Consider the following 24,633-nt stretch of genomic DNA (forward strand, 5'->3'; position numbering starts at 1 on the left):
TAAACTGTTTGTTTGTTGTTTGTTGTTTTTGTCAATATTTCTATTATCCATATATTTTTTTTTATACGCCCACATTTTCATGTGGACGTATTATGCCGTCGCCCCTGTCCGTCCGGACGTCTGTCGGTCCGTCCGTCCGTCCGTCCACAATTGTTTGTGGACTCTCTACAGGTCACAATTCTTATCCGATTTTGACGAAACTTGAAATATAGGTTTATCTCCAAAAGATCTCGGCTGCTTTCGATATTGGCATGTATCAGATCGAAACTTCATGGATTATGGCCCCTGTTTGTACGAAAAATCACGTTTTTAGCTTGTGGACCCTATAGAGGTCACAATTTTTATCCGATTTTGTTGAAACTTGAAATGTAAGTTTATAACCCAAAGATCTCGGTTTCTTTCGATATTCGCGCATATCGAACCATAACTTCCTGAATTATGGCCCCTGATTGTACGAAAAATCGCGTTTTTAGCTTGTGGACCCTATAGAAGTCATAATTTTTATCCGATTTAAAAACTCGTATTATTATATCACCGTTACACCCTAAGGACGACTGAGTTCGAATTTCGTGAAAATCGGCCCAAAATTGACAGACAAAATGGCCGCCGTTCGTTCTCAAATAGCGTAAGAATATGGTATATCAAGGTTGTGGACCCTATAGACGTCACAATTTTTATCCGATTTTGTTGAAACTTGAAATGTAAGTTTATAACCCAAAGATTTCGGTTCCTTTCGATATTCGCGCATATCGGACCGTAACTTCCTGAATTATGGCCCCTGATTGTACGAAAAATCGCGTTTAGTAGTCATAATTTTTTTAGGAAAAATCACTTTCTTGTTAGCTTATTCTCTATCCATCTCTCGAAAATGTGGGCGTATCCTGCCTGGCAGCCGCTGGTTATGAACCATATAATGTTGTACATATATGATGTATCTATAACACATCACAAGCCAGTGCGCCTGTTATCGTGTATCTCATGATAGAACATGAATGTTATTGTGAAATTTTGTTATCAGTTTGTTTATTTAGCATACATTTAAGTCCATTCTGTTTTAATGGGATTGCTATGTCGGCTGCAATAAAATAATTGCACCGCAAGATTGAGTCGGCGTGGCATTTTGATAAAGTCAAAGTAGATAGGTCCACTGACGTATGTTCTATATTTAGCGTAAACGTGTAGTACTACGCTTTTTTTTATTTTATCATATGTACCGATATAATGAAACGTTAGACGTGCAAATCACATAATTACAGCATAAAAATGAATAAGCGGCGTATAAAAATATCAGAACTTCATGAAGAGAATATACTATTAAGCTAGAACTACTTTTAGAATGGAAGAATATTGCGTTAATTGGCTATGTGTGGGCGTTGTTATTTATCCATTTCTCGTGATCTTGACCTCGCCGAGTTGAAGCTGGCATACAATAAGCCACCATACAATAGATCGTTTAGCATACAATTAAGCATCCCAAGTTTAGCCTGCCAAGATGGATCGCTGCGTGCAGTATGGGATTAAGATATTATAAACAGATAAAAACAACATCAACATGCATTGCACGTAAACTTAAAGTTGCAATTGCAAATTTTCAAGTTATATTTTTAAAATGTATTAAAATAAAGCCTTAAAATAGATGGTATCCATAAACAGTCCTACCTTGTTAAATATTAATCCTATAATTCGCTATTGCCAGCTGAGAAATTGGCAAAAATATCATTTTTAACTTCAAATCCCAACGTTGGAAAATGGCTTCCCCATGTTGTCAATAGCAAAACAGGGGAGGTAATTATGTTGTTATTTTCTGTGTCATAGATTTTTAAGGGTGGGAAATAATGCCCATGATCGTATAATAGTGATTTGATAACCTATTAAGCAAAAGACATAGAAATAATTATGTTTTGACTTTCTTAGAAAATTTGAAATTCTCGCTTTAACATTTAATAAATAAATAATCTCATTTATATTACACTACACATTGGGTTTGTCACACCTGGTCATGAAGAATCAAGGATGACATCAAATAAAAGCACACATTATGTGTTAAGCCGCAGACACGTTTATACACCTGAGAGACAATGACATGAAATCGGTATTTTTCAGAAGAGGTTATGATATAACAATAAGTTTTAGAAGTATACAAACTGGGAAGAACTGTATGATATTATAAGGAAGACTATTCCAAAGCTTCTGATCACTATAGTGAAAAGATTTTTTTACCACGAGATTTAACATTAGTTACTTTTATTGACAACTGACTAGATCTAGTAAAGTGTTTATGAACATCATTAGTGAACATTAATTTGTCTGTCCATGGACCTTATAATCCCATGGTCTGTCAAGTACCTATAGGGGCCAGACCATTTACTATACGTAAATAATGGTTTAATTTTATTTGATTTACCCTTAAATGGACCTTCGAGGAATTCATCACTTCCAACATGGGAACGATTACTTAAATTTAAAACAAATCTTATAACTTCTTCTTTGTTATTTCTGATAGACTGGAATACCAGAAAGAACAGGCATAATCGAAATGACATTGGACTAAAGCAGAAATTAGTAATTTCTTAGCATGTAAAGACAAAAATTTACTCTTTCTATACATGAATTTTAGTTTACAGTTTGCTTTTTTGATTAGCCTTCTACCCATACCCCCATCCTTGCCCCACTGACTACAGGCCTGTTGCAGACTACCTTTATACTAGAATGTTCCTTTAATTTTGATTTAGTACCAAAAATAATGGACTCAGTCTTGCCTAAATGTAGTGATAATTTATTATCACATAACCACTAACTGAGTTTTGAGAGGTTGCTACTAAGTTTATTTTCAATTTCCTCTGTTCCTACTTGAAACAATTAGGGTAGAATCATCTACATACAACAGCAGCAGTCTACAAGGCACCGACGCTTGCATATCATTAACACACAAGAGGAATAAAAGGGGTCCAAGTATTGACCCTTGGGGCACCCCACATGATATATTAGAGTAACTGGAATGAATACCATTTACATCAACCGTCTAGCTCCCCCCAGTTAAACATACATTAAGCAAGAGCTAAATCTGCCAATTGCAGGCCTTTCTTTGGGCCTGAAATGTTATCTAAATTATTATTTAGACATTAATTAACTTATCCAGACCATATTCAACACTCGATGGCATCGCTAGCCTGCGATATTTACTGGATTATGATCCCATTTGCTGCTCGGCTTCCATTCATAATTTAATCATGAAATGGATGATCGAGACTATGTTTTTTTATCGTACAGACTTTAGTAATGATGATCGAGGCTAGGTCAACATTTCAATCGCTTAATTCTCGGTTCATAGTGGATCAATGTGGCTGAAATTGTCAGTAAATTGCCTTTAAATTATCTAGTTTTTTTTTTATTACAGTGAGAACTGCCAGCTCTTTATCCTATCTCCCATAATGTATCTTTAAGTAAGAGTGAAACCATCCAACTGACATTTTGTCCATACCCATTGCTACTCTGTCGAGTAGTGTCGGTCGAGTACCCCGGCCTAAAACCAGATTGGTGCTCAAACAGGAGTTTTTTCTTTATTAAATAGGACTCCACTTGTTCATAAAAAAACCTTTTTCTAGTACGTTTGACACCACATTCAAAATTGACACAGGTCTGTAATTACCAGGTGTTGTTTTATCACTTTTTTATACAGAGGGACAACCCGGGCAGATTTTAGATCATCGGGCACATTGCCTGTTTGTATGGACAAGTTAATTATGTAAGTGATTGGTTTCACAATTGACTTTACACTATCCTTTAAAAAATTTGCAGGAGGGCAGTCGAGACCTGTTGCTTTTTTAGAATTTTGATCAATTAACATTTTTGAGATGTTCTCTTGAGAGACACTCTAAGGAGAACTCAGATTGCTGAACATCTTTGTTTTTGTAAAACTTATTGAAGAACTTAGAGTTGTATATGCCCGGACCTGTAGGTAATTTTGAAACCAAAGAAGATGCCACAGAGGTAAAAAAAACGAATTAAAACATTCGGCCTCTGACTTATTGTCAAAAATTTGATCTTCATTTAGAAGGTGTGTCGAGTTTCTTTAGAGCCCTAGAGCCCCCCCCCCCCCCCCGACCCTTTGGGTTGTTTTTATTTTCGGTTATCTATTCTTTAAAATAAGAGGATTTTTGTATTTTGTTTCTCAAACTTTTAAACTCAACAAGATCTGAGTTGTCCTTAGACTTTTAAGTCTTTTCAGAGCTGTATCGTGAATACATTTTAGAATATCATTAGTAATTTAGACCTCAGTTCTTTGTTTAATTCTAACTTGTTTACTAGGCGCGACTGGGCCGGGTCTACAGTAGGCCTACCTTTATATACACTCTTAAACATTAACCAAACATTATTTTTACATTAGTACAGGAGGTAACTTCATTCCAATCAATTTTGTCCAACTTTTCACAGAAAACTTGTTTATCAGAGTTTTGGGATGATCTGATTGTAATTGTGTTATGTTCATCAAAGTGCCCCTTACTAACTTTCTGGGTACAAAAAATGGCATTATTTATTATTAGTAGTATGTCTATGCGATTAGCCCATACCGATGGTCATCCAGCGCGAGTTCCTTTTATTGTATGCTGATTTGATTCGCCCTTATTGTATGTCAGCGGTATGGTATGGTGGCTTATTGTATGCCAGTTTGATCGCAGCTTATGACCGCGACCTAGTTGTGGAGAAGAGAATATAAATTACGATATTGTAACTGTTTAGTAATTTACCAGTTATTAACACACAGTTAGGTGTCGATTATTTCTTTAAGAAGATGGCATTCGCGCAACCCCCAGTTGTCAACCCGGTAAGTACATTGTATTAATTAGTTAAGGATGTATATCAATTCATATCTTTATTTTATTTTGTGGGAGTCTACTTTCACTTTCTATTAAGTGTCATGCCGAGTTGAATTTAGTCATGGATCTTGCAATTGGGTCCATGATTCATCCAACAGAAATGGTCTGTTGAATGCATAACTACGTCTAAGGTTAGCTTGATTACGAATTTATAGTTTATGCAAATATCAGGTCTAGGCTAATTATATTGGAACCATTACCGGTACATTATTTAGGAAGATAATTCTGATACGAAGTTACTTCCTTGTAAAATTGCCACATTTACATTGTCTCTAGATCAAATCTATCATAATAAAACTTAGGTTGCCTGTCTACAGTTAGCTCCACTTGGGAACAGGCACTAAGCTAGTTGACTGACATTTTAAAGGAGCTAAATCGCTAATATTTGCGACCTAGAAATTGACCCAAATATAATAATGTAATCTGATTGTATATAAACTGATTTACATTCAATTGTTTCCGTTTTGACTCTAATTTCAAATCAGTTATATCCAGCGAATTACAGCATGTGTCTTAACCCTATAGCAATTTCTAGCGGCTGGTTATTCCAGTCTATTGAGCAGACTCTCTAGTTTAATATGTCTAACCTTGTTCTTGCTGGTCACTTAATTGTTGCAAATGACGCTAAAACGCACTATGGTACACGATTCGTGTACCAATGGTAAAATGTTTATTTTGTCTTAAATATTGGAAATTAGAAGTCCACATTTTCCCGGTAAGGTCACAACATCAATGTTGATTTGAATTGACAAATAATTCGTATTTTCAACGTGTAAGACTTTGGATGATATTCAGTTAGAGACTTTAAGTCCTAAATCGACAATTTTAGTCGAAAACACAAGTATACTTCAAGAATTTGTTGAGTATTTATTCTGCTTCCATTTAATAAAATTGAAAAAGTTTATTTAGTCTTTGTATGTATGACAGATGTGAAACGGAGTAGAAACGCGTTACAAAACAGTATACTAATTTTTGTATATGGCAACCATTTAGGGCAGAGATCTATTCTTGAGGAATGAAGTAGATTGATCTCTGTGTGCAGAATGTGGATCGATTTATCTACAAAGTTTTCTTTCCTTCCAACTCATTAAAATTGTAGATGGTCTACATCTTATTTTTAATAGCTTTTGTACGTTACTCAAATAGAAAATTGATTAAATTGTTCAGAAATGTAATTCATTTCAATCCAAGCCAAAAACCAGAGAAATAGTGATTGAAAATCTTATTTACGAAGATTTAAATGTATTAAGATGACTTTCACTGGAAATGTTGACGAGACAAAATGAAGTTGAAATGTGATTTTTGGCATTATTGTCGACAGGACATTTACCTACATCAGAAAATCAACAAGAACCCACTCACTATGGCCATGGTTGCCAGCCATGTAACAACTTTCAGTGAAATGTAGGCACATAGGATAAGTCAGTAATGTGTGGGTCCACTGCTAGCACAATTTTGCCAAAACATCGCACCAGGAGAGGAGATAGCTTCTAAATGGCTGTTCATGGATCATTTTCCACTGTTCTTGCAATGCTGCTTCCAGTGGCTCTGATGCTCATGTCCACTTTAATTAATGCAATGACACAATCTAAGTGTTCAGGTGTCAACCATAACATATCGCTGTGTCTACGATACCCTAACTTTTTAATAAAAAAAAACACCTTTTATACCACATGGATGTACCAACATTCCCCATTTGTCATATTCAATTTCTGTGTGTTTGAGAGAATTAATCTCTGTGTGGATGCCATCTTATTTGTTATCATCTCTTAATCAGATGTTGTTACATTCAGATTCAGAATTGCAAAATTAAAGTGTATATCTGTCAAATGAGAATAGATATCATCCATTTAAAGAAGTGGTCCATTTTCATTGCGTCTCAGTGTATTACACTTAAACATAGAAGAATATGATTACTAAGTACAGTGTATTACACTTCATATTAATATTTAATCTACAACTAGTACCTAACAAAATACAAACACAAAATTTGCATAAAATTAGAAGAAAGGGGCAGATACATGATTATTGAAAAGTGGGCTCTGAAAAGAAATTTTATAATCTTTTCTCATGTTTCATATTTATAAGTATATATGACAAAAAAAAAAGGGGGCACGATGCAAAACAATTTTTTTAAAATAATAGTTTCTTTTTTCGACTAGTCCAGAAGAGTTGTGCAAATGTAGTGTTTGGAGAACCTTAGTAAAGCATACTGTAAATAAATGAAGAACTGAGATATTGCAAGTTTATACTATAATAGACAATCGACTAATAAATTGATAAAGAGAATATAGTAAACAATCATAAGAAGCCTTTCTAATGTAGTGAAAGCATATTTTAAAAAAGGGTGCCTTGTTGTACACAAAATAAACATATAATGGTACCACCAATGATCTAAAAGATATAAAAATCAAGTTAGTTTTTCTTTATAATAATCTGTGACAACTCAACAGTCTGGTAGATCTATTCTTTATGTTTATAGGGTACAAATTCCTCTAGTTCAAAGGTCAGTTATATTAAAGTATAGGTACCTGACTAGAGCAGTAACAAGTAAATGATAATTTGAACTGGATAAGTTTCAAGATAGTTTTAATCTCTTTAGATATGATGTGCCCGTTGATAAGATTAAGATGTTGAGGGACAAAGATTGATATTGAGCAATATAAGTTTAATATCCATAGACATACAATAGCCTAATAAATTCTGTCCTTCATAAAGACTCGTATTTCAGTTGTGATCTTCAACAATATGAAGTCGAGTATAATCTTACCTTGTAATCAGACACAACAGAAAGCTACATTATGTCAAGTTGTCCTTTATGATCTGTAAAAGATAGGCCTAAGCATGTTCAAATGTTCTAATCTTGTTTAAGATAAAGCAAGAAAGAGGTACAAAAGATAAATTAATGATATATTATTGTTAAATCCAACATATTGAAATAAACCAATTTTATTATATTCCCAAAGCAGACATGTATTGTCACCAATTCGAATGGGTTTCGTGGTCGAATGGTTAACGCGTGCATGTTGAAGACCCCTACGCACAAGCGAATTATTGAAATAAAAATTTAAAAATATATGTTAGTCCCGAAATGACCTAGTTTATGTCAAGTGGCCTTAAACCCCATTTTTCTCTCTTTCGAATTATGAATGCTGTTCGTTGAATTATTGCATTTGATGTAAACATAATAGGTTAAAAATAGCTTATGAAAGCATTAGCTAACATTTTTTTTTATCTGGTTTTGATGTAACTGGCTCATGAAATCATGGACAAGTTCAAATTTGAATGAGGTTCATTAAAGAATGTGTAACATTATTGCGATTATTGAGTATTACGTCTGGTTGACAGAGAGTAAAGCACTTTTGGCCAATGAAATTGTCAGTTATGAAGGAGAGGTAATTTTCTCTGTCTGAAATGTCTTTTTGGTTAAATCAATGCGATTAAAGATACATTATGGGAGATTTTAATAGAGAGTTGGCCATTCTTGCTATAACAGTTCAAAAATAGATGATGAAAGAAGAATATATTGAAAATTTCAGTCAAATTACTTTATTCTGAACAAAGTTATCACTATTGTAATTTTTGACTAGAAATAGGAGTCAACTCTCACTTCACCTACATAATCTCGATTATCAAGTAATGTTTTCAATGACTGTGGTTTGAGACGGGGTTGCAATTCAATTCGTATCACATTTATTTTTACTACAAATTAAAAATAAGACTTTTAATATATAGATAAGAAGCGAAAGTTTGAAAGGAATGGACCAAATCAATGAGGCATAATTATAGCCGACTTCTTGTTAGCCTGCGTGTACTCTTGTACTGTAACTGGTAGGCCTACGTAACTCCCAAACAGTGCAATTCAACTGGGGTGATGTTAGCTGCGATGTTTATCAATTTCTATAATTTTTCTGTAAACGCAAGTGACAAAAGGGCGTATAATACCGACATCCAAACTCTCATTTTAACCACAACTAAACATAATATCAAGGCCGTATATATCAAACTTTCAATCAAATTGACTGACATGCGGCCTCGCTTTGTACAATCTATCATTAAGCCTTGATCTAAAATTATTTCCGGGAGTATGACGTCAACGTAACGGTTAATTTCCGCTTACGACGCCATTTAAAAATTTAATCAATCAACAAATTCCTGTTTAAATCCAAGCCAAATCCAAGCCATCCGTGGGTCTACAGAGTTGATTTTATGCTTGTTGTGTAAATAAAGATCTAATTTATAATTTCTATGACATCTGAAGCCTAAATAAAGACTTGCAATAATCTGATTTACAGTATATTTATGTGGTGGAAACGGTTTTATTAGAAAGTACAATGGTCTAAGAGAACACACAAGTGATCAGTTGCTCTGGTCAAACAGAGTTGATAGTAGAGAAAATTAAAGAGAAAGACACATGATATATAAACCTTTCATTTCTTAGCTTTTTGGACTAATTGAGAAAAGGTTTTAGATGTTGTTTTTCCTTGAATTTGATGATCTCCGTTATTTGAATATGAGCATAACAGACTTTCGGCATAATACTTAACTAGTGTTACTTGTGAAAAAAATCTTCCATTTTATAAGTGCCAGTGCTTCAAACATTTATCTCTACTCATATGAGAGCTGACTGTAAAGTTCAAAGTCAGAAAAGGATAGGTCAGTTGGGTTGAAACAAACTTTTGCCACCATCAAGTACAATCATTGAATGAATCGTAGGCATAAGAACTGCAACTGTAGTGTGTTTATTGTCTTTGTGAACCTACCCATTGAAACAGGTATTACATGAATTTTTGATATTTTTAATATTTTATTTATACACTAAAACCAATAACAATATGTCAATGATATTTTATCATGAATAGTGTCAAACTTGTTCCTTTTAACATGAATAGTGTCCAACTTCTTCCTTTGCATACGCTTTAGCTTATTTTCCGAATCCACACCAATTCTCGACACCAATTTGATTAAAATTATATCGCTTTCAATCGAGCGATGCTCATAGCAAAACTTTCAACTTGTAATATAGTCATTTTCATGCATGTTGGTTTCACTGTAACAGGATTGCCTGTTATAGAACAGATCAAAGAATAAAATTGCACGTAGCCACTATTTCGATAGGTGTTATCTTCAGATGTTCAGACTACCTGGCACCTCAAATAACCCAATGTTAAAAAAAAACATGCAATGTCCACCTTACAACTGGTTCCATTGATTTATTTTATAATTTATCATACAGTTTAGACCACAATGTGTTACTATTCGCATTTTGGAATTCTAAATTGATTCTTATTCGAAATTCTTATATTTGGAGTTGTTTATTTCCATTTTGTGTACGGAAATTAAAACAACGATTAGTTTTAAAATTAATTATGGTTTCGAAATAATATCAATCTAATTTGTCTTATTTAAAAGGGGCTCCTGGGCAATTTAGTTGATTATTGGGTAATACGTAGAGTCCCTGATTTATTTTGGCGAGTAATTAAGCTGTCACTATGTAATTATAAAAAAAATACCTTTTTATATAAAAGATAAATGATGTTAGACATCATAAACCAACAAACAATACGAGTATACTTTATTACAAAACATCGGTGAACTAATCTAAAATCATATTGGCAATTAACTAACAATACAAATATACTTTACCACAAAAACATTGGTGAACTGACCTAAAATCTAAAATCAGAACGGCAATTAACAAACAATACGAATATACAGCGGTGAACTAATCTTGGTCGTGATTGGTAATCAACAAAAATCGACCAGTAAAAATAAATTATTCCCTACATTATTGTTTTTTTAACGATAAGTAAGTGTTTAACAGTTTATTTAACAATAATTACAACTCAGTTAATTAACTGCTATTATCAAAACAAGGGGGATGAAACCGACCGGGATGAAACAGCCCGATAAAAAAATAAGTTGGGATGAAACAGCCCAAGGTGAAACGGTTGTGGGATGAACTGACCTGCAACCCATGCCGACATGGTCTCCACTTTAGGGGATGATGCCCCTTCTTTTACCACAGTAAAAAAAAGTGGGCTGCGGAATTTAAGCGTGGCAGAGAGAGACAGAGTCTTGATGATGACCCGCGTCCTGGAAGACCATCAACAGCAACCATTCAAGAAAACATTACCTGGGTGCATGACATAGTGATGGCTGATCGTCGATTGACCACTCGACATATTGCCAGTGTTGTGGGCATCTCTTACGAAAGGGTTGAGCACATTATCGCCAACGACTCAGGAGTGACAAAGGTTTCTGCAAGATGGGTGCCAAAGCCGTTGACTGTGGATCAGAAACATGTCAGATTCCTGACGTCCCACATCTTCAATAGGGCTTGATCTCGCTTTAACTACGTACATACCCTGCATATTTTAGCACTAATTTCGATTGGGTACTACAAGCCCAGCTTGTGAGCCTATCAGATTCCTCTGTCGTCGCGAATACCAAGTCTTGCGCTTTCAAGCTAAAATGTCTACCTTTGATAATCGAGTTGCAAAGTTCAAGGTTCGGTCAATGTCAATGTTTCCGTGGAGGTTGCTATGTCACAACCTCTGATTGGATGCTACTGTTCATGTGTCTGTAGATAACGTAGCTATAAGTTCGGGAATTGTGAAGTAATCTAGCAACATTTAGATGTTGTAAAATTCGCAGTCGTTGCTTCAGGAACATGGGCTTCCCGTGATAATTTTTAGGCCACTAAAAGGAACTAGCCAGTCGTCATTTTTTTTAGTTATGATACATGTCAGCTGTGAACAACCCTTTTAGGGTGGCCGAAAAAAATGACTTCCTAACCGCCATCCAGGCCTTCCAAAATCGTTGGCAAAAGTGTGTACACCTCCAAGGGGATTAATGGAAAAATAAATGGAACCATTGACTTTGTACAGGTCTTTCACAGCTAGGCTTAGAACTTTTCAGCCAGCCCTCGTATATACATGTATGTAACGTATTGTCAAAACTGTTTAGTGGGTTTGAAATGTGTCAGGAATTGTCTTCATAGTCGATTAAGCTTACTAAATAATTTCAATTTATAAGACAGATCAATTGCACTGTAAATATTAATATATACACACATTCCATTTTGTATTGACTGTTAAGAATTCATATATTTATATTGCAGCCTATTCCATATGTTGGTCCTGTACGATTATCAGAGGGCTTAACAATAGCAGTTCAAGGAAAAGTTTCACATCATCATAACTCGTAAGTATTACATGACCTTCTATATATATATATATATATATATATATATATATATATATATATATATATATATATATATATATATATAATATATATATATATATATATATATATATAATGAATCCCAACTCTCAAATGTAATGGCTTGGCACAACATGAGCAAGATTTCATAAATTACAATACCAGCAGTCAAATGAAAATTAGATCTGGGTTTCTCTTTTGATTCCGGTGTAGAGGGTTTATGAGAAGTTGTCAATGGATGACATATCTGGTGACAAGTAATTTAATTATATATTTGGAGCCATGGTGGCTAAGTGAGTAAGACACTGGCTCACTAGCCTGGAGGTCGCGGGTTCGCTCCCTGTGTTGGCTGAGAAAGTTCATCAGGATTTTCCGGCATGGTTTCCCCTTGTCAGTGGTGCAGGACAGAGGGCCTGACAAGGACAGCTGTCAAGTCATTCAGATGAGACGAAAAATTGAGGTCCTGTGTAGTAGTGTACACATTGGCGTGCACGTAAAACATCCCTTGGCAGTTAGAATTCGATATAAGGGTAGCCCATAGCCCCGCTGTCTGGGCGAAATTTCCCTCATAGCACACTGCATGGTGTATGCCTGTCTTCATTAGCCCAGAGGGAGCATTTAATTATATATTTAAAAAAAGCTATGAGTACAGTCACAAAAGTACAGTCTAAGTTTATAGAATCCATTGTACATTTATATAATGCCCAAAGATGACATATTGAAAGGATTTTAATTTTCTCCAGATTCAGCATCAACTTTACAAAATCTCCAACCAGTTCAGATCTACATGATGCAGCTCTTCATTTTAATCCACGATTTAATGAAGGATGTATTGTGAGAAACTCACAGGATTGTGGTAACTGGTGCTCAGAAGAAAGACATGGAGGTCTTCCACTACAGAAAGGTGTTCCTTTTGAAATAACATTTTGCATTCACCGACATCATTACAAAGTAAGTTCAAACCCGGAAGATTTCTTTGGAGTAAAGTGTTAAAGTAGGCATTGACGAGTAAACCTACCATAACGTAGAACCTGCGACAAGGGTTCTTAAACTACTGTATACCTTAAATACGAATTCTGAATCCTTTTCTTGTGGTCACATCATCACGTGGAGATTTAAATTGGTATTATCTTAATTTAAAGTAGCTACATGTAAGTCACTAACTCAATATCGTCCAAAGTCTTCAACATTGAAAACACGAATTAATGTCAATTTAAATCAATGTTGATGTGATCGCCCCTGTCCGTCCGTCCGTCCACAATTGTTCGTGAACAGTCTACAGGTCACAATTTTTATCCGATTTCAATGAAACTTGAAATATAGGTTTATCACCCGAAGATCTTGGTTCCTTTCGATATTGGCATGTATCGGACTGTAACTTCAGGGATTATGGCCCCTGATTGTACGAAAAATCTCGTTTTTAGCTTGTGAACACTGTAGAGGTCACAATTTTTATTCGATTTGGTTTAAACTTGAAATGTATGCTTATAACCCAAAGATCTCGGTTTCTTTCGATATTCGTAATTGTACAAAAAATCACGTTTTTAGCCTGTGTACCAATAGAGGTCATAAATTTTATCCGATTTAAAAAAACCTATCATTATATCACCGTTAAACCCTAAGGACGGCTAAGTTCGAATTTCGTGAAAATCGGCCCAAAACTGACAGACAAAATGGCCGCCGCTCGTTCTCTAATAGCGTAAAAATATGGTATATCAAGGTTGTGGACCCTATAGAGGTCACAATTTTTATCTGATTTTGTTGAAACTTGAAATGTAAGTTTATAACCCAAAGATCTTGGTTCCTTTCGATATTCGCACACATCAGACCGTAACTTCCTGAATTATGGCCCCTGATTGTACGAAAAATCGCGATTTTAGCTTTTGGACCCTATAGAGGTCATAATTTTTATCCGATTTAAAAAAACGTACTATGATATCACCGTTACACCCTAAGGACGACTGAGTTCGAATCTCGTGAAAATCGCCCCAAAACTGACAGACAAAATGGCCGCCCTTCGTTCTCAAATAGCATAAAAATATGGTATATCAAGGTTGTGGACCCTATAGAGGTCACAATTTTTATCCGATTTTGTTGAAACTTGAAATATAAGTTTATAACCCAAAGATCTTGGTTCCTTTCAATATATCGGGGGAGGGGGGATGGATGGCCGAATGGTTAGCACGTGCGTGCTGTATCATAAGACCTGTCATTGAGTCAACTGGCGTGGTTTCGATTCCCCGGTTGTACGTGACAAGGAGTAGGGTCGCCTGTCCAACCTTGTGGGTTTTCTCCGGGTCCTCCTGTTTCCTCCCACTACTAAAGACCCCTACGCGCAAGCGAATTATTGAAATAAAATTAAACCATATGTTTGTCCCAAAATGACCTAGTTTGTGTCGAGTGGACGTTAAACCCCATTTCTCTCTCTCTCTCCTTTCGATATATCGGACCGTAACTTCCTGAATTATGGCCCCTGATTGTACGAAAAATCAAGTTTTTAGCTTGTGGACCCTATAGAGGTCATTATTTTTATCCGATTTAAAAAAACATATTATTATATCACCGTTGCGCCCTAAGGACGTTGAATTCGAATTTCGTGAAAATCGGCCCAAAACTGACAGACAAAATGCCGCCCCTCGTTCTCAAATAGCATAAAAATATGGTATATCAAGGTTGTGGACCCTATAGAGGTCACAATTTTTATCCGATTTTTCTTAAAACTTGAAATGTTAGGTTATAACCCAAAGATCTTGGTTCCTTTTGATATTTCCTGAATTATGGCCCTTGATCGTAGAAAAAATCACTTTCTTTTTAGCTTGTTCTCTATCCATCTCTCGAAAATTTGGCCGTATCCTGCCTGGCAGCCGCTGGTTTTAAGTTTTCATTGCGAGTTCTTTCCCTTGAACAAAATGGCCTCCCTACGCTATTTTTTTTTAGCATAGAACGATTAAAAGGTCCATTTGCCCCCAAGAGAATATTTAAATCATAATCTAGACTCTGATACATTTTAAACAATTATCCAAGAATTCCATCCACCAATCTATTCGTGCTTCATGTTCCTCGGCGCCGACTCAACCTAACATAAAATTGAAGATTTATTTCGCACAGAATATTTATGCTAGTTGCTACGGTAGATTTACGGTACTACAGTACTACTAGATCTAACAATGTAGAGCATTAAAAAAAAACCAAAAAAAAAAAAAAAACCTACCTACCGACCCTACCCTATTTTCCATCCGTTACAGGAAACAGAATCCTTTTTTTCCCCCGCCTTTGGAAAAAAGCAGGGGACTATTAAAATGGGTTCGTCTGTCTGTCTGTCCGTCCGTCACACTTTTTGGAACACAATAACTCTCCTTCTAATTGACCTAGAATGTTCAAACTTGGTGTAGGTGTTTATTAGGTCAATACCTTGATGGACTTCGAAGAAGAGCATTTTCTGCTTAGAGTAAGCAGAGATAAGCAATTTGATTGGTTGATGCTTTGGGACATGATAACTTTAGTTCTAATTAAGTGAGAGTGATGAAACTTGGTGTATAGTTTCATTACGTCAATACCTTGACTAAGTTCGATAATGAGCATTTTCTGCTCAGGGTAAGCGGAGCGATAAGCAATTTGATTGGCCGAGACTTTGGAACACAATAACTCTCCTTCTAATTGAGCTAAAATGTTCAAACTTGGTGTAGGTGTTTATGAGGTCAATACCTTGATAGAGTGTGAAAATGAGCATTTTCTGCTTATGGTAAGTAGAGATAAGCAATTTGATTGGTTGATGCTTTGGGACACGATAACTTTAGTTCTAATTAAGTGAGATTGATGAAGCTTGGTGTATAGTTTCATTACATCAACACCTTGACTAAGTTCAATGATGAGAATTGTCTGCTTAGGCTAAGGAACAATAAGCATTTTGATTGGTTAAGACTTTGGAACATAACAACTCTGCTTCTAATTGAGGTAGAATGTTTAAACTTGATGTAGATGTTTGTCTTGACTGAGTTCAATGATTAACATATCAAGCTAAAGCTAAGCAGAGATAAGCAATTTCCTTGGTCGATGCTTTGGGACAAGATAACTTTGATTCTATCAGATAGAGAGTGATGAAACTTAGTGTATAGTTGATAATCAGTTTGATTGCTCGATACTTTTGAAAAAAATAGATGTGCGATTAATTAAAGATACATTATGGGAGATAAGATAAAGAGATGGCAGTTCTCGCTATAATAGTTAAAAACTAGATAGTGTAAAGGTAATTTGCTGAAAATTTCAGTCAAATTGATCCACACTATGAGCCGAGAAAGAAGCGGGTGAAATTTTTGCATAGTCTCGGTCATCATTACTAAAATCATTAATATAAACAGCATAGTCTCGATTATCCACTTTTTCTGATTTAATTATCAATATCCGTTAGCGGCATATAGGGATCTAATCCAGCCAACATCGAAGGCTAGCCTTGACATCGAGAGTTTATTATGGTCTGGATAAGTTAATTAATGTCTAATTGATAATTTAGATAACATTTCAGGCCTAAAAAAAGACTTGTAATAAGCAGATTTTGCTCTTGCATAATGCATGTTTAATATGTGTCATCTATTTATTTGGGGATTTCGGCGGGGGACATCAGTCTCAGTTGGCTTGTTTTTTTTGGGCCTAAGACATAAACTTATTATTTATTAAAGTAAAACAATCAATGAAAATCAAAATTACGCAGTTACTCTTCACTTAATGTCATCAAAGTTAGTCATAATCATCATCACTGTCACTACATGTATAAACATCAAATTCGGTTTCTTTAACAGTCTTTTTGTTTCATTTTCACATTTACTACACTTAACACAGATTAGATATGTACATGTACATGACAACTCCGATGTGGTTTCCCTCTGTCGGTGGTACGGGATGGGAGGGGACTGGAAGAACAATGCCCAGTCGTGCGGATGGGAGAGAAAACACAATAGTTTAAACAATATTTGATTCAAAAGGCAAGGGGTTACATGGGCATAGGGGGCAAATCTGAGTTGGGAAGGGGGTGGGGGGACTGAGGATATTTGCCCGAAAATTTTCTTTGTCACCCGAATTTTCTGAATGCATCAATCATTAACTAAAACAAATTTTCCACAAAGCTGTGATGGTTGTTTATTTTTAATTAATTATACAATTATATTTCCATGATATATGGTCGCATTCTCCATTCTCTGATATTTGTGCCCCAAAAACTGAAGGGGCTGGGGCAATCTGATTTCATTTTTATGGTTCAAAATTTCGTTTTACTTGTCTTTATTACACTAGGATCTGGAAGAGTTGTTATGTAACAGACGTTCTACTTGATGTGAGAAATTAGCCAATGAAATGGTCTGTTACGGCAAGTTCTTGGCCTTTTTATGCACAGAACTGTGGGTAAACCACTAGAAACATTGATTAATCAGGGTCAAAAGCCGCTCGTTTGACCCCTGACATGAACTCCCACTATAACTTGTCAGATCTTCATGTATAAAAAACAAACGAAATATAGTGGGGCTAGGGGGCATATAGGTTCTTCCAAAACAATAATTCTACTAATATATCTGTAAACCTTTAGTTTAGATGAGATTTGAGGTTAAATTCCTTGCAAATATTTGAAATGAAACAAAGCATCTTTTAATATTTAATTTTCTCACTAAAATAGATACATGTACATGGCAAAACCTAAATAATACTGTAAAGTAGTGGCAATTGTAATGAAGAGAAAAAAAATCAAATGGGAGTTTAATGCCTAACTGTTCGGTATCAACTGGGATAATGAAGATGTACATACGCCACGCATCATGCTATTTGGAGAATTTGGTCCCAACAGTGACGTTACGGTCTTCTCTTTATTTCTAATTTCAAGTTCTTTTACATGTACGTGCACATTACCTCAGTTTTATATTCCATTCAAATAACTAGATGCTGTCCATCACGGTTACCCCCCTTCCTGCACCACTGGCAATGGAGAGAGAGAGAGAGAGAGAAATGGGGTTTAACGTCCACTCGACACAAACATGGTCATTTCGGGACTAACATATGGTTTAATTTTATTTCAATAATTCGCTTGCGCGTAGGGGTCTTTAGCAGTGGGAGGAAACCGGAGGACCCAGAGAAAACCCACGAGGTTGGACACTGGCAATGGGAAACAATGCTGGATAGTTTGGGGAACTGTTTAGGTCAACACAGGGATCAAACCCACAGATCTCCTGATTAGTGAGCCACTGACAAAAGGAAACCAAGCCAGACCAGGATCAAACCCGGGACCGCCCGGGACCACCCGGTAAGTGATTCAGTTCCTTACTGAGTCACCAAGGCTCCCTTGCACACTGATGACATTTGCATTGAAAGCAGGAATACTACGTGATGTTTTCCCCCCCTTCCCCTCCCACCGAACTAAAATGAAAATGTATGGTGTTCTCATCTTCATTATACAGGTTAGTGCAGAACAGTAAGACATTAAACTTCATTTGATTTCTGTAGATGCTGTTTCAGTTTAAATATTTATTAGAACTTTAGCCTCAAATCCTATCTCAAAAAGGGGGGTTGGATGGCCGAATGGTTAGCACGCTCGTGCTGTATCATACGGTCTTTCATTAAGTCAACTGGCGGGGTTTCAATTCCCCGGTTGTACGTGACAAGGAGTAGGGTCGCCTGTCCAACATTGTCGGTTTTCTCTGGGTCCTCCGGTTTCCTCCCACTGCTAAAAGATCCCTACGCGCAAGCGAATTATTGAAATAAAAAAATTAAACCATATGTTAGTCCCAAAATGACCTAGTTTGTGTCGAATGGACGTTAAATCCCATTTTTCTCTCTCTCTCTATCTGAAAAAAGGTTGAACTTATTTAGGCCCTTGTCTGTAGTTAAATCCTATTCAGTTTATCGAATAAACTCTTTTAACAAAATACTGTTATCAATAACTATTGATTTTTATACGCCCACATTTTCATGTGGACGTATATTGTTGTCGCCCTTGTCCGTCTGTCTGTCTACAATTTGATTGTAGACACTCCTCTACAGGTCACAATTCTTATCCGATTTTGACGAAACTTGAAATGTAGGTTTATTTCCAAAAGATCTCAGGTCCTTTCGACATTGGGATATATTGGATCGAAACTTCATGGATTATGTCCCCTGATTGCACGAAAAATCACGTTTTTAGCTTGTGGACACTCTAGAGGTCACAATTTTGATCTGATTTTGATGGAACTTGAAATGCATGTTTATAACCCAAAAGATCTTGATTGTAACTTCCTGAATTATGGCCCCTGATTGTAAGAAAAATCACATTTTTTGCTTGTGGTCCCGCTAGAGGTCACAATTATTATCGTATGCAAATAGTGTAAACATCTGGTATATCAAGGTTGAGGACCCTCTAAAGGGCACAATTTTGATCCGATTTTGATGAAACTTGAAATACATGTTTATTATAACCCACAGATCTTGGTTCCTCTTGATATTTGCGCATATTGGATCTTAACTTCCTGAATTATGGCCCTTGATTGTACAAAATTTAGAGGTCACAATTTTTATCTGATTTAAAAAAAAAAACGTGTGAATATATCACCGTTACACACTAAGATATTGGTTCCTTTTGATAATTGCACATATTTGAACATAACTTCCTGTATTATGAACCCTGATTGTTCGAAAATTCGCATTTTTAGCTTGCGGATTCTCTAGAGGTCACGATTTTTTTTCCGATTTTAAATATATCACCATTCCACCATAATGAAGGTTGAATTCGAATTTCAGGAAAATTGAAATGAAACTACTCAACAAAATGGCCGCTCTTTGTACGCAAATTGTGTAAAAGTATGTAATACGAAGGTTGTGGACCCTCTAAAGGTCACAATTTTTATCCGATTTTGATGAAACTTGAAATGTATGTTCATAACCCAAAGATCTCAGTTCCTTTCGATATTCGTGCATATCAGACCATATCTTTCTAGATTATGGCCACTGATTGTACAAAAAATCACATTATTTTTTAATGTCAATGAGACGAAGAAGTCTATTGATTTTCAGCGATTTCCGATAATTACTGCTAGAGTTATGGCCCATGATGACTTCAAAAATTTTGATAACTTGAACAGCTAAATCCACAATATTAAATGTTTTGTATACTAAATGTTAGCATGGGGCTAATGATTTTCTGATTATTACTTAATGAGTTGTTACTCTTAATCAGATTTTAGTGTATTATAAATGGTTCATTACCGAAAAAAGTAAAATATGCGACAACTCTTGTTGATTGCCCGATCGAATTAGCTGCTGTGGGCGTATGTTTCGTTGCCTGGCAACCTATCTTTGTAAATGGATTTCCAAAATTCATTATGTTCCCTTATCCATAATGTTTGATGCATTCTGCTTTAAATCAAAATTTACCCAATAGCATATTCTTTGCATAGGATCAAGGGATCGGGTGTTTTCGCCAATCTTTAATTTTTATGTCAACTTCACAATTAGTATAAATATAGCATTTACTTGACAATTATCACAATTTTCATCTGACCCTAAATAGAGTTATTGCAAATGTTTTGCATGGAACTCTCTAGATTTGTGTTCCTGGTGTTAAAGCTTTCCAAAAATTTATAGTTTGTTTAGTAGGAAGGATCTTGTTGCGGAACTTCACAATAGAAATTTTGGCAGCATTCCTATATTGTTCGAATTCGAATATGACTGTTTACTGATGACAGTATTTTTCACATTTAATATTTTGTTACAGATATCTATAAATGGAAGACATTTTGCTGATTTTAAACATCGTATTCCAAAAGAACATATAAATTACATTGTTATCACACAAGGGGTGGAAGTCAGCTTTATTAAATTTGATGGACCTGGAGCAGTAAGTTTATTAAGCATTATTATCATTCTCAATTCAGAGTTTCCAGCACCCATCTTATTCCCATGTACGCTTAGCTTCCATTTTTATACGCCCGCATGGAAATGTGGTCGTATATTGTCGTCCCCCCATCCATTGTCCACAGTTTCTTATGAACACTCTACAGACTACATTTATCATCTGATTCCGTTAATTTCTTCTGCAGTTATATGGTCCCTGTTTCACTATATTGCTCCTTGTGAACGCTTTAACAACAAAAATTATCGTCCGATCTCTATGAAATTTATGTGCATCTTTTAAATTAGTGAAACGAAGAAGCTTATTGAATTTCAACAATTTCTGTTAACTACGTTAAAGAGTTTCGGCCGTTGTTTCATTTTGTTGAACCCTTTGAATGCTCTAACATCAAAAGTTTATCTTCCGATCTGAATGATATTTATATGCTTCATTTAAATTAGTGAAACGAAGAAGCCTATTGAATTTCAGCAATGTCTGTTGATTATATCTAGAGTTATGGCCCTTGCTTCACTTTGTTGAACTGTGTGAACGCTCGAATGATGAAAGGTATCGTCTGATCTGTATGAAATATATATCCAACATTTGCATTAGTGAAACGAAGAAGCCTGTTGAATATCAACAATTTCCAATTATCACTTCTCGAGTAATGGCCCTTGTTTTACTTTATTGAACATTATAAACGCTTGAAAAACAAGTCAGCATCTGATCTGTATGAAATTTATATGCATTATTTAAATGCCCCATTACCTGCAAAAAATGAAATGTGTGACAACCCTTGTTGGCCACCTGGACGATTTATCTGCTGTGGGTGTATGTTTCATTGCCTGGCTACCTATCTTTAGGAAAGGTAATTTGATCTAGTTTGGATAATAATCAAAATTTAAATAGTGAGCATCTATCAAGTTTAAAGACAAAGAGGCTGCCAGTCGCTATTTTAGGCCTGTTTTAATACTTCGAATTTGTGTCGGTATTACAATTTGAGTTTCTAAATGGCAGCACAATAATAACAATAAAACACAATTTGTCTATTGTGTTCATTGATGTATGCCTATGAATTTATGCAACAGTAATTTGTATACTTTGATAGGATTTATAGCTGGACTGGATCAGTTTGCCTACTTCTTCTCCCACACTGTCAATTCTATTTAGCAATATTAATTACTGGTAGTGAAATTATTTGTTCATCAACAAACGGACAAACAAAAAATGACAACAGGAAAACCTAAAAACATTTGTAAAAAAAAATGACATTGCACAGTCCTAACAGTTTTCTAGGACTATCAAAGACAACCCACACACAATACTTTCTGCACCTCCGTTGCAACCAACAAAGCATCTCACTCCTATGTTGTTTGGTATTTGTGTACCATCTGATTGACATATGGCTAAAATTAGCCCTGACTGCTGTTACTGATCTAACCAGAGTTCTTCATTGTTCAATATGTGACAAGCGTAGGTTAAGAAATCCTAAACCGTTAAAATAAAAAATAGAACTGAATCTCATTTGCTTCGTGCTTCTATTTATGCTTGTCAATTTATATGCATTTTCTAAGCCTTTCAGCTGATTTTCAGGGATTACCAGGCCATGGTTCTGCAGGATATGCTCCAGGTTGTCCTCCACCCAGTCAACCATTTCAACCTCCCAGTCAACCATTTCAACCGCCAGGCACTCATCCCCCTCCCTATTCAGCACACAATCCTTTTCCAACCCAACCTTATCCAATGGTAAGATTATAATTGTTTAAATATCTACTATAACTTCGATATTGTATCAATAGCATTATCTCTCCTTTTAGTAAATGCTCTTTTATATTTCACTGCCATTCAAAGAAAGCAGGGTACTATTAAAATGAGTCTGTTGCTCTATGTGTCAACTTTTTTGAGACTCGACAACTCTAGGCTTGTTGTTACAGAATCTATATATTTGATGAATTATATTTGTCACAGTGTTATTGGCTCTGCCCCAGTCTGTCCATTAGTCAATCTGAGGCCTTGTAATCTCTCTATACAGAATAGAGTTCTTTTAAAAAAAGATTTTATACTTGCTTGGCCTAATCAACTTCATAGACATTTACCCTATCTAACTTCATTTGCACATTATGAGAGAGGTTATATAGGCTATGCTTCTTCCTCAATCCCTTTCAATTTTTATAACCCCACATTTTCATGTGGATGTATATTGTCGTCGCCCCTGTCTGTCCACAATTTGTTAGTGGACACTCTACAGGGCACAATTTTTATCCGATTCTGACGAAACTTGAAATATAGGTTTATCTCCAAAAGATCTTGGTTCATTTCGATATTGGTATGTAACTTCATGGATTATGGCTCCTGATTGTACAAAAAGTCACGTTTTTAGCTTGTGGACACTCTATAGGCCACTATTTTTATCCGATTTTGATGAACTTGAAATGTATGGTTATAACCCAAAGATCTTGGTTGTTTTCGATATTCCGTCGGAACAGAAAAATAGGATGTTAAAACCCCATTTCATGTTCCCTGATTGTACAAAAAATGACGTTTTTAGCTTGTGGTCCCTCTTTTTTTATTAAATTTATTAAATTTTTATTAAATTTAAAAAACTGTTCGAATATAATAATGGTGGAAATTGGACTGGAACTGTTGGACAAAGTGACCGATCCCTGTGCGCAAATAGTGTTAAAGTTTGTAATATCAAGGTTGTGTACCCTCTAGATTTTGATGAAATGTGTTTATATCCCAAAGATCTGGGTTCCTTTCAATATTCGCGTATATCGGATCGTAATTTCCTAGATATGACCCCTGCAGGCCTCAAAATGTTTAAAAAAAGCTTTACTTCATACCTGTCGCTTCAGTAAATAACCTGTCACTCTCAATTGTCAATGACCAATCACATCACACATATCCATACATGTAGGTACACACACACACACACACACACACACACACACACACTCTTAAATTGTTAAGGTCTTGACCTACATTGCTACATATAAATATCGTAATATAAAACCTTTTTATTTCTTCGTCATCGGAATGCCTAAAGTTCTTGAAAGTCGGCAAATCTGCTTTGGCTCAGCGACTCGACAATTCTATCATCTGTATCCACATGAATTCCGCCAAGTATCATGGTATCAAACTTGCGTACTACATCAAATACTTCGCTGTTGAGGTGTAGAATTCAGATTTTAAAATATCCATAATAAATTGAATACCAAAATACGAATCACACCTGTGCATGCATCGTATTTACATGTACCGTGTGCGGAGGACATGTAATGCCCCCTGGAGTTCCGTTCTCACATATCCTGTCTATATTAACGCTACAAATTATATACTAAGCGCCATGGAAAACGCATCACTTAGTTTTTCGTATAACAAAATGATCCTGTAAACATATCTTATTTATTCTGCTTCTTATTGTGAACAATATTCAAATGGGAACACATCAATAACAACACATTTGTACATTTATGGATGTTTAATCTTTAATCAACGGTACAAAGTCAGAGGGGTCAAAACCAAAAGTACGACACAGATGTCAGTAGTGCGTGTGCCCTCCACGTGCAGCGACGTCGCATGGAACTTACCAATGTTTGAAAGAAGGCCTGGGGCAAATTGTTCCATTCTTGGACAAGAGCAGCTTCTAAAGCAGCAATGGTGTGCATCTGTGGTCTCCGATAC

General features: G+C 35.6%; 1 protein-coding gene across 2 annotated transcripts in view; it reads left to right on the plus strand.

The window, feature by feature from the left end:
* The first annotated feature begins 4,671 nt into the window (after positions 1-4,671).
* The window catches only part of LOC126820904 (galectin-9), a 42,434-nt gene continuing 22,472 nt past the window's right edge, over positions 4,672-24,633 (plus strand). The window contains exons 1-5 of one of the 2 annotated variants that reach the window (XM_050549078.2): positions 4,672-4,825; positions 12,001-12,083; positions 12,848-13,055; positions 20,833-20,955; positions 22,543-22,695. In XM_050549078.2, coding sequence (XP_050405035.1) covers positions 4,793-4,825; positions 12,001-12,083; positions 12,848-13,055; positions 20,833-20,955; positions 22,543-22,695 — 600 coding nt within the window. In that variant the 5' untranslated portion in view covers positions 4,672-4,792. The remainder of the gene's footprint in view (positions 4,826-12,000; positions 12,084-12,847; positions 13,056-20,832; positions 20,956-22,542; positions 22,696-24,633) is intronic. The other variant, XM_050549079.2, reaches the window with a different exon arrangement.

The sequence above is a fragment of the Patella vulgata genome, chromosome 5, assembly GCF_932274485.2.
Source record: "Patella vulgata chromosome 5, xgPatVulg1.2, whole genome shotgun sequence".
NCBI classification, from domain to species: Eukaryota; Metazoa; Mollusca; class Gastropoda; family Patellidae; genus Patella; species Patella vulgata.